At 40.0% G+C, this 11,284-nt stretch overlaps 2 protein-coding genes across 2 annotated transcripts; one reads left to right on the forward strand and one right to left on the reverse strand.

The window, feature by feature from the left end:
• Positions 1 to 6,056: 6,056 nt before the first annotated feature.
• Positions 6,057 to 7,022, reverse strand: ora2 (olfactory receptor class A related 2). Its single transcript, XM_075460695.1, has one exon. The coding sequence runs from the start codon at positions 7,020 to 7,022 to the stop codon at positions 6,057 to 6,059; it is 966 nt and encodes a 321-aa protein (XP_075316810.1).
• Positions 7,023 to 10,068: 3,046 nt separating this feature from the next.
• On the forward strand, positions 10,069 to 11,070 carry ora1 (olfactory receptor class A related 1). The gene has a single exon (XM_075462244.1). It carries the CDS (start codon positions 10,069 to 10,071, stop codon positions 11,008 to 11,010), a length of 942 nt encoding a protein of 313 aa, XP_075318359.1. The 3' UTR covers positions 11,011 to 11,070.
• Positions 11,071 to 11,284: the final 214 nt, after the last annotated feature.

Raw genomic sequence — 11,284 nt, forward strand, 5'->3', positions numbered from 1 at the left:
GCTGAATGTGTTGCTACAGTCGATTGCTTTTACAACAAATGTTTTTAGAATAACTGAACCAGTCAAATGGTCTATAGGGTCATTAAGTCAGCTGTATTTTTGCCACTCAGTGGGAATAAGCTGAGCATAGTCACATGTGTGATGACATCACGTGCATTCCCTATCAGCTAACACAAGCGTTGGCTATTAGAATAAACTTCTTTAATTTACATTAACTTTGACATTATTGTGAACTATCCACTGCTTCTTTTCAAAAAAAATTTTTGGAAAGTATAACAACATTTGGGGCTAATTGTCCTCGTTCCACTTAATGATAAGATTAAGGAAACAGCAGCACCCATTACTGTCAATCATAGGCATCACCAGACCCCTTTTACTGGGACATGTGCCCCAGAATAGAGCAGCTGTGCACCAATGTAAAATCCCATAGGAGTTTCAATAAGCTGGAAGTCAGGAATATTGTAAAAAATAACAGTAATGGACCACAGTACATTTATCTTACAATGCAGTTATATTTAACTAACATATCATTTCAAACAGCGCACTTTCATTAAAATGCAAGCTGAGATGAGTTGTCTTTTTCTGATCTGTACAAACTTGCATATCGTGTACGTGCAGCAGAGCAGATTAGTAAACTACATGTCAGATACACAAGCAGGATTGAGTATATGAAAAAGACAATTCACATGCTGTTTGTAACAGAGCATTGATTGCAACGTAACAAGGCACGTATAACGAAGTATGTAGCAAAGTCCTACCTCAGAAATAACGATGATGGATAGTTTAATGTTGACTCTGGCTCTGGTTGAGCTGCTTGGAGAGTCACAACCTAAGCTAACCAGTGCACTTTCTAGTTTTAGAAATCTGTCACTATGTGTTATTTTGATCGAGGTGGGCTTTATCGTATAACTCGTTTCATGTAAAAATGTCTTGTTTTTTCCATAGATGGACATTCAAGCATTTTTTATAAGTCCCCAGGATCAGGTAAGAGAGTAAGATCAAAGCGATGTTATCTGACTGCATTTACCACAACAGCCTTATATTAAGTTCGAATATCTTAGAACAATTTATGCATCTTAATAGATTCTAAATTATGTGGTTTTTATGTTTGCCTTATGGTTGCAAAGACTGAGTAATGGGGCCTGTGCCCCAGTACATCTTTGTGGCTTGCAATGCCCCGGCTGTCTCCTACATTTTTTTCCTGTCAGGTTACACCTGAGTAAATGTCCTATTTAAAAAATCATCTTCATCTTGAATTTTACGGAAAATTAATGCCCAATAAATGAATAACTCTAACGAGAAATAGAATGTCAATGTCAACTTAATCCTTTCTTTTCTCTTATTTTTCGAGATAAATGCTATGATCTGTATTGGTATGCATTCATTTCAATAACTCCACAGAATTAAAGTAAAGCCGCTCCTGTTTATTTATCCGTTACCATGGTAAATCATTGTATCGGAGCGCCACTGATGGCAAACTTCCTATCGCAGGGTTAATCAGCTCTCTGTTTTATAATTAGTGTTTGTTAAACCTGCTTTCACACAACCTGTCAGAAAGCAGAACAGAAAACAATGCTGTTTGATGAAATCGCTGTTTGAAAAGCTGTGTTTTCTGACTTCTTCTGTTTTCTCAATAGTGGATTTTTTTGTTTTGCTTTTGTATTCTCTGAAATGTTGTTGTGTTAATGAGTTTTGTTGTTGCATTGTGGGCTCTCCACATGTCTCCCTGTCTCTTCGTGTAATCCCAGACTCCGTGACTCCATGATGTCGATGTCAGGGCTTTGTGGGGACCAAACCATCTGCTTCAGGAATGTGTGTTCCTTTTTAAGGCCGAGGACGCCACTTGATGACTTTAGCTGTACGATTTGGGTCGTCACCTAACTTCCTTGTAAATATTATGCATGTCTTGTGGTTCATCGTGAATAAGGGTCTGAAAGGTTTTACACAAAAGTCTACACATAAATCTAAATTGGAACCTATTTTGGGGGCAGGTAATTCCTGTTTTTAGAGACATGGGATGTCCATTGTTCGTATTAAAAAGACCTTGCATATCAGAGTTTCTGTGTGTGTGCATGTGTGTGTGACTGTGGTATTTTACATTTGGTTCAGCATTACATTCACAATAAAGAAATGCTGGTATGGTTTCACTTTTTTCCAGCTTTCAAACCTCAGTTTGAGCACCCACTGGGTCCACCGCCTTTTAATTACAATGATTTAAATTGATTTAAACCTGGCTGCTTGGTTTTGTGCTTTCACATAGCATTCAGCATGGTTCGGTGTCCCCCAGGGAATCGGGATTAGTTCATCAAAGTACGAATCTCTACAAACTGACTTGTCAGCGAGGTCTGTGTCTGCCTGATATACAGTACATGTATTTCTCTCTTTCACTTTCAAAATGAACCTTCATCGCAGTGAAACTACCTGTATAAATATGAAACAATACTAATTCACCCCTGAGGAACAGATTATGTGCTATGTTCTGAGAGAGTGCTAATGTGATGCCTCAGTTCATGTCAGGGCAGGTTTCAGCTTTCATTTCTGCAAATCCAAACTGCAAGCTGTCTCCCCCATCTTTCGGGTAAAAGTCCATTAATAATCAGTTATTCCTTAGAAATTCATATGACTGTATATCTATATTTATGTATAGAGTTTTATTTTCCTCCAGTCAGCAATCCATCTTTTTTTTCCACTCCTTCTTCTCTGCTTCTTCTTCTTCTTTTTCCTACAGTTTGATAAGCTGTTGGATATGTGCATCAAGTCTTGGCACAGTGATGCATATCTTACCTGAGAGTGGTGGGGCTCCAGCAGGCTGCTCCCCCTCAGGCCTGTGAGCCACCATCACCCCACCCCCATCCAGTCTTCTGTTTGGTCTGTCTCCTTGCTGCTGTGCTGGAAACAGACATGATCTACTGCATAGGAACCCTGTCATAGATTATACAGATAGTCTTGTGGCACTCTAGTAGTTTCACTGCTCATGCTAACATGAAAATTCAGCTTTTGATTGACTTTGTATAAACATTTTTATCTTGAGGTTATTCGGATTAAATAAGTTAAACGATTTTTTAAAGTTTAACATTGGAGTAAATCTGTTAAGGAGTTGATATTTATTTTTCAAAAGAGCCAGGCTACCTGTTCCTCCCTCCTCTTTGTGTTAAAATAAGTTAATTTCTGAACTTTGCACAAGGACTTGAATGTGTTGTTGATACTTCAAAAATCAGTCAACAATTAAAAGGTGAACTATTGAACCCCTAAACCTTAGGACAAAAATCAAATCGGTTCTACTAATAGAGTGGTGATCTGAATGAATCAGTAGTAGGACGTATCAGTGCGTTTGAAGAAGCAGAACAAGCCTAACTTTTTCCTAACCGCTGTAAATTTTCCTCTCGTCATTTTGAGTATAGACCTCCTTGCTTAGGTGCAGTGTAGCATTCCAGGCAAGTTGAAACATGATCATGTGTCCTCTCAGTCTGAGGGAAGCAGTTGAACTGGGTGAATGTAAGAAAATGGGTCACACACATCCAACTCTTAAGTGTGTAAAATATAGAACAAAAAAATGTTTTCCAATCAAGTTTGGAGCACATTGCTGTGATACAATTCAGTTATTCTTCTTTATTTGATCCATGAGTGTGCCAAGTTCCACTTCTAAAGTGTGATTTTTTTATTCTTATTATTTTTTATTTTACAGGAAGCTTTTTAATCACAAATATTCTAAACACATGTGTTGATTTACCCAAAAGTACAGTTTTTGTTGAGCATTCTCCATCTGTAGCTTCACTCAGACGGAGAATAACGACACGCCTAAAGAGACATCCAGCAGATGGAACAGCAGAGACAGTGTCAGTAAACTTAAAAAGGGCTCATTACAGTTTATCTCTCATTTTCATAACATTTAGTACTTCAGGATATGTTTATTACTGATCAATTTAACCACAGAGATTAGCTCTAAAGTGGGCAGTTTCTCTTTTTACACTCAAATTGCCAGAGCTGTTTGTGTTGTCCACTAAACAAAATGTAATGCCACTATATGTATAGATAAACAGGTTGCTGGTTTGATTTATCATAGTGAAAACTTTTGATTGTGCTTGTCGCCACTGTTTATTCCTGTCCGTTGTAAGTTGTAGTTGTCGTGATTTTTCGGATGTTTGAGTAATTCGGGAAGATTTCTGTGGGGGAGGAGATGGTTTTGATTCTGCATCAGGGTGTGGACCGCTCCAAGGCAGAAAAGGGGGAGGTTTAACCCTGCTGCTGCTTTGCCATTGGCGGATACAGGGACAAAAATGCTTGTACCTGCTGCAGGTAAACAGACTCGCATCAGGCACAGCAGAAGTCTTGACTGGATCGTCTGATCCGGGATTTTGTGATTTTATTTAACCGACCACTCTGGACGACTCAAGAGCTTTTTCTTGTGTTGAATTTGGACAGGTTTGTACTGAGTAACTTTCCTTCCTTTTTGTATTTTTCTGGATTGCTCACCAATTATTCAATGTTGGAAGTTAGAAATTGAATGTTAATCAACAAATTTACTTTTACACCTAGTGTTAAGTCTTAGATGGGAATAACATGTAATGAAGAAAGTGGGACTCTAATAGATGTTTATATTTGTGTGGGTTTGGTCTCTACATGTTTAACAGCACCCTGCACTCATCGGGCTCAAAAGACTCCAGAAGGAAAACAGGTCCTGTCTTGTGCCAGGGTGAGGCCTCCCTGGCACACCCTTCCCACACAGAAAAAACACTTGAACGTACACGATCCTGTCTTTTGTGTTTGTTTCTGTTAACAAATCTGTCGCCTCTCTTTACAGGAAAGGAAAAAAATGACTTCACTAAAAGCATTGATGGGAGACGTCGGTGTTTACATTCCTACTGATTCCTCATCAAAGGCCGCAGCGCAGTTTCCACTCTTTTGAAACCATCCATGTATTCTATCCTTCATTCCACCGGAGTCTGTATAAAGTGCAAATCAGATTTCAGTGGTTTGAAGAGTAGGACACATGGGATTTGTCATCGTGAGAGAGCTTTAAAAAGAAAAAAGGTGAAGGGTTTTAAGGATTGCAACTTTTTCTTTTTTTTTATTAAAAGTGATTAAACATGTGACCTTTAATGTTTTTTGGTATCACCTTGATGGTAAATGCAATCGTTCTGCACAAGCACAGAAAAAGGACTTCTCCTTCTCCTCCTTCTCCTTACCTGCAGTGCAGCAACAGCCAAACACCACTACTTTGATTGCGCTTAAGAGTTATTGCAAGATCAAGGAGTTCTTGCAGCCCCACTTTATGTCTTTTTGACTGTCACTCACAGAGGTTGTTATGTCCTCGCCCTGTCTCTCTACCCTTGATCCTTTACGTCATGGCAATTACATAATGACTCCTAAATTCACAACACAGCAAACTCTTCAGCGCTTGTGCCAAGGTGCACTTCTGTGTATACTCATCTCACAACTGCACCTGCTGAACTCAGACATTGTCACCATTATTTTTAGAAATTCCTCAATGACTAATGAACATGTTTTTACATCTCTTTGCTCTAGAGAATACGGTTTTCCCATTAGGTTTTTAACAGATTCTCAGTGGGACAATTAACCTGCCTCATTAGTATGGGACATTTCCCAGACTCTATTCAAAGCCTTAATTATAACTAAATGGGCAGCTGGAAGTCATTTGACAGCTACAGTGAACTAAATTATCGGACTATAATTTTTCCACCCACTTAAGATTGAAGGAACACAATAAATAACAAAACAACGTGGTGCTAGAGCAGCAGAGATTGAGAAACAGGGGTGGGACTGCAGGCAGTGACATAACATACCAACTTTCATCAGTTACAACATAAGAATATATCTGAAAAGTCTCATGTAAGAAAAGGACACATAAATATAAATTCAGAACCTCTAAAGAGGAAAGAAAAGTCAGTGCAGATCGAGTCACAAAAGGTCATTTACCCAGTATATTTCAGTGACAGAATGACCCATGTATGACCCAGACATTTAAAAAAAATCAGTATTAGCTCAATCTTAGCTTCACCAGCAGCCCTGTGAGCAATCAACCATCCCAGCAGGCTTCACGGAGTAGAAGGATGCCTAGTTTTCTCCAGGACAGGCTTCTCCTGTGCTGCACACTTTAGCCTGCTATTCACCTTCCTGTTTGATACAATAATAACCAGAGGGCTTAGTGCTGCATACAGTGAAGAGAAGAATACACGCAGGTCAGAGATCAGTGAGGAACTCATTGTCTTCCTCACAGTGAGAGTGTACACCCAAAGCCCATTATCCACCCCATAGAGGATCACGTACATTGTTACAAGCACAACTACAACTTTAGCAGCTCGCTGCTCTGCCCCACCACTTCCTCCACCAGTCCCACGAACACTCCGGAGCCCTTTCACCTGCTGGCTGTGCTTGTAGAGGAGGAAGAGGATTATCAGGCTGGCAAGTGTCATTAGGGACATGGGCACCACATCTCTACCCACTTGTGCTGCCCCATTGATATCTTTGGATAGTTTTGAAGGGAAGTTCACGAGGCAAAACTGAACATTAACTGCATTTGTTGTTAGGCTAGACCCATTCTTGGTGCTGACAGTGAAAAATATGGCAGCTTGGCTCACAGTAGCATTGAGGACCCAGAGGAAAAGGAATACAAAGACCAAATATTGAGCTACTATGGCACGGGCAGTGGCCCATCGTGATCCAGGAGGGGCAATGCTCAGACACTGATAAGCACTCAGGAGGAAGGTGAGCCAGATTGACAGGGCACGGGAGGTTCTGTAGATGAATATCACTGCTTTACAACCTGCGTCTCCAAAGACGTTGGACAGATGGAACGAGGCCAGGGACTCCAGCAGACAGCGTACAACCACCACCAGCAGGTTAGTGCAAGCCAGGTGCAGGATGATGGCATCGGCTGCAAGGAGCCGTTTCTCTTCGTAGATCAAGAGGAGGAACGCCATGATAACAGTGGTGTTACCTGGAACCCCCACAATTGTGAGCGACAGATAAAGCATCCCACGAACAAACTCCTCTGGTAGCATTCCTGCAGAGAGGAAAGAAAGTATAAAACAAATGAATAAATCACATTACTGAGATGTTGTCAAACACACTATTCAAAGTGGTATCAGAAATATCTTTGTAGGAAGTTAAGCTCCCACCTGAAAGCATCAAGAGCGAAGAGGTCAGAAGAGAACTCTGTGCCTGACATTCTGTGATCCCATCCTGAAGTAGTCAGGTTGTTTGTGACCTTATACTTTCAAACAGGTAACGGCTGTTGGATTTGATTTGCATGGTTCATTGACTTCTCTTCCCTTGGCCTCCAATTACTTGAGATCAGCTCAGTTGACTGATTCCGTCCCCCCACTAAAGTCAGACATGAGACACAGATGAGACTAGGCTTGTATTCATTTACAGGATGCATGGAATTAATCAGTAGACAAAGAAAATTGAAAATATTCACTAGTCTCATGTTTATTACGAAAAAGAAGATAAAAATTTCCCCAAACGGAGACAATTCTATCAATTTGTTTTCTAATTACTGAAATGATATATAGATGCAATCATTTACATTCTTTTTTGTATTTTTCATTTGTGTAATCACATTTAAAAGATGCTACTACAGGGCTCTTTCTTATGTTTGTAAGTCAGACACCAACACCACAGTGTCCCCCAGTGGAGAAAGATGAAACAAAGTCAAAGCTGCAGGACGTTCCACTCAGTCTGCTTGATACATCATCCCATTTTTCATTTGGCGACGATGACACAGTGTCCGATTTATGAGTGTGTAATTCATCCAGTGTCATAAAAAGTTCTAAAAATGGAATTAAACTTAAACCACAAGGGTGTTGAGAGGATAAATGAGTGGGGGAAGGTAACATGACGTACATGTCCCACAGCAAGGAATTGCAAATGAATCTTTTGTTAATATCTGGAAAGAACATGCTGAAACATGTATGCGTCAGAAAGTATAAGATATTTTTCTTAGTATGCTACAGCATGATTATTGTTCATGTTCGCAATAACCTCATTAAATTTGAATTCTGCACATGAATTAAAGTAAAACATGAGTACTGATAGTGATGTTTGGTTTTGCACTTAATCTGCAAATCATATGTAAACAATGAATTTACTGTTTTCTAATTTGACAACTTTTCATCCCCTCAAAGAATACTTGCAAAAACACACGCAGGCCTGGATCTTAAACAAATCTGAATAACTGAAAGCATTTATTTTATATTAATAGATATCTGAGCTCCTCTCTGATTTAAACTGTTCATCCATATGCATGTTTGCCCTTTATTTACCTTGACCATGTCATTGTGACATTTAGTGCAGAAGAAGCAGGCTGTGCTGCTCTACTCTTTGCTTCACATAGTAAATATGGATTTTGGCCTATTTACTATAACAGTATACTTTATACTTTACTATATACAGTATATAGGGGAAAAAAAGAAGAAAACTGCACATAGTCAACTAAACTGATAAATAGTGTCCAAAAACAAACAAACAAACAAAAATGATTTATTAGCTCTGTTTGTGTTTTTGACCAAACACAGAAATAATTTTGTTTGTATCTTTTGATAATACATCATAAGTTGTCCCAGAGATTCAGATAATCATATTTTAAGTTTGAATTAAGCGCAAAGTCTTAATTCAAACTTTTGACAATGTGTTTCAGTTCTGTTGCTCCCACGCTCTTTTTCGTGGTAAACAGCAGAAGATAAAAGGATGGATATTTAATTTTCCTTATTCACTCAAAAACAAAACATTTCATTGAACGAAACATCTAACATCTATGGTATAGTATACTAATTATACAATAATCAGCTTTGATTTACCTGTTTAACATCTCTAAGGATATTATTGTAATTGACTAAATCAGTGTTAAAAGAAAACTGAATTAGTAGAGTGGATAAAAACAATTTGCATCAGTCATAAACAAAAAAGAAAATAAATTATCCCCATATCGAGGGAAAAGTGTTTATCATTAAGCATGCACAGCAGCAAACAGTACATGCTGCAATCCCCTGAGACAGACATGCTTGAACTTGCCGTTTTAATTAGCTCTCTGAACATGTAAACATGTTATAAGCACACAGAAAAAGAACACAACTAATGATGATTTATTCTCACTCACTCCCTTGAGGAAAGAAGCTTTGTAAACCACTGCGTCTCAAGTTAACAAAGTTTGCAACTGACCAGCACATAATTTAAATTAAGATACTTTTCATGGCACATTTACAGTATGCATTGTTAGGAAACCTTGGAGTGCATCTTAAACTTCTGCCAGTGTTGAGACAACATAGATTCATTTTGGCTGGTTATCTCTGTGCCCCCAATTAATGCCGACATGCATTGTTACTTAGCTAATTGTCTTGCCCCTCCGAGTCTTTAAACACGATCCCTGGTCATGAAGAAAGGAGTGCACAGTGTAAGCCCAGCTGTGCATATAAAAGCCCCTTGATGGCGTCCTTCTACATCAACAATAACCACACGCTTGTCCCCATAGGAGTGGGTTTATTGTGTTTTTAACTCTGCAGGGAAACAGCATTATAATATTTCATCAATTTAACCTTTAATAGAAACTGAAAAGTGGTGTAAGGTGCAGGAAAATACCGCAGAAGTTATTCATTCACTTCATGTTCGTGTTGTTGATGTCACCAAAAGCAGCAATTATTTTTCAGATGACAATCAATTTTTACAACACTTAAATCTAACCCCATCCATATGAGCCATTATTGTATTAAGATAGTGTAACTGTTTCCTTTGTGGTTCATGTCCTCTGAGACCATCTGAGTTAAAGTTAGATTGTTAGATTCATTTGCCAAACTGTGGGCTGAACACTGAAATATTGGCCAATAGACTTGAAGGCTTTTGAGGATTATAAATTGCAGTTACACAGGCTATACAACAATTTCACAACTGGCTTTTACTGACCACAGTAAAGATTCAGGTGAGAGTCTTTTTCACACATCGGTACATTTCATGAAGTTGTGTGTAATTTGATGCAACTATTGTCGAAGATTTATGTGACATGTAGTGTACTCATAACAGATTTCATTCTCTGTCTGACTTGTGCAGGCTGTGATGGATCTGTGTGTGACCATCAAAGGGGTCTCCTTCCTCTTGCAAACAGGTATGGGCATCTTGGGGAACACTGTGGTGCTTTTGGCATATGCCCACATCATCTGCACCGAACCCAAGCTCCTTCCTGTAGACATGATCCTGTGCCACCTGGCCTTCGCCAACCTGATGCTGCTACTGACCCGCTGTGTCCCTCAGACCATGAGCGTGTTTGGGCTGAGGGACCTTCTGAATGATCCCGGGTGTAAGGTGGTGATCTACGCCTACCGGATCGGCCGGGCTCTGTCAGTGTGCATCACCTGCATGCTCAGTGTTTTTCAGGCAGTGACCATCGCCCCTGCTGGGCCCCGCTTGTCCAGGTTGAAACCTGCACTTCCCTCCCTTGTCCTCCCCACCTTTGCAGGGCTGTGGTTCCTCAACATGGCCATTTGCATCGCAGCCCCTTTCTTCTCCATGGCTCCACGTAACGGCACAGTCCCTGCCTTTACCCTCAACCTCGGCTTCTGTCATGTGGACTTCAGAGACAGCCTGTCGTATGTTATCAATGGAGTGGCTGTCTCTGGAAGGGATTTTGTATTTGTTGCCCTGATGGTGGGCTCCAGCGGTTACATCCTTCTGCTTCTCCACCGCCACAACCATCAGGTGAGAGGAATTCGACGCTCTCAGGGCGGCGGGGCAGAGACCAAGGCAGCCAAAACAGTGGTGACCCTGGTGGTTCTCTATGTGGTCTTTTTTGGCATTGATAATGTGATCTGGATCTACATGTTGACAGTGTCAAACGTGTCACCAGTGGTGGCTGACATGAGGGTGTTCTTCTCATCCTGCTATGCCTTTCTCAGCCCCTACTTCATCATCTCCTCCAACAAGAAGGTCAAGGGCAGGATTGTGTGCGCATCTGAGCACGATGGACCATCAGTGGACACTCAAGAGTCAAATGTCAAATAACTCTGACTCTGTCTTGACAGCCTACTGAGGCTGAGACCATCTTCATACTTTGAGCATCTTTACACACGTGGCTGGTTTTTAGGAATATGATGTGACCCTTATATGTGCTAAGATTAAAAAGTAGTATAGAATATGGTCAAATTAGAATTGTAAATACACTGCTGTATGCACTTACAATTTGATTTGTGTCAATTAGTAATTTCAGCATCAGTTGAATGTAATTTTTGTCATGCAAAAGAAATTTACAGACTGCTAAAGGTGCAATGGTGTCTTG

This window comes from Odontesthes bonariensis, chromosome 3, assembly GCF_027942865.1.
Source record: "Odontesthes bonariensis isolate fOdoBon6 chromosome 3, fOdoBon6.hap1, whole genome shotgun sequence".
Taxonomy (NCBI): domain Eukaryota; kingdom Metazoa; phylum Chordata; class Actinopteri; order Atheriniformes; family Atherinopsidae; genus Odontesthes; species Odontesthes bonariensis.

What these genes read in the sequence shown, in the direction of transcription:
- ora1 (XM_075462244.1), top strand. Translation starts at nt 10,069, where the DNA reads ATGGATCTGTGTGTGACCATCAAAGGGGTCTCCTTCCTCTTGCAAACA.
- ora2 (XM_075460695.1), bottom strand. Translation starts at nt 7,022, where the DNA reads ATGCTACCAGAGGAGTTTGTTCGTGGGATGCTTTATCTGTCGCTCACA.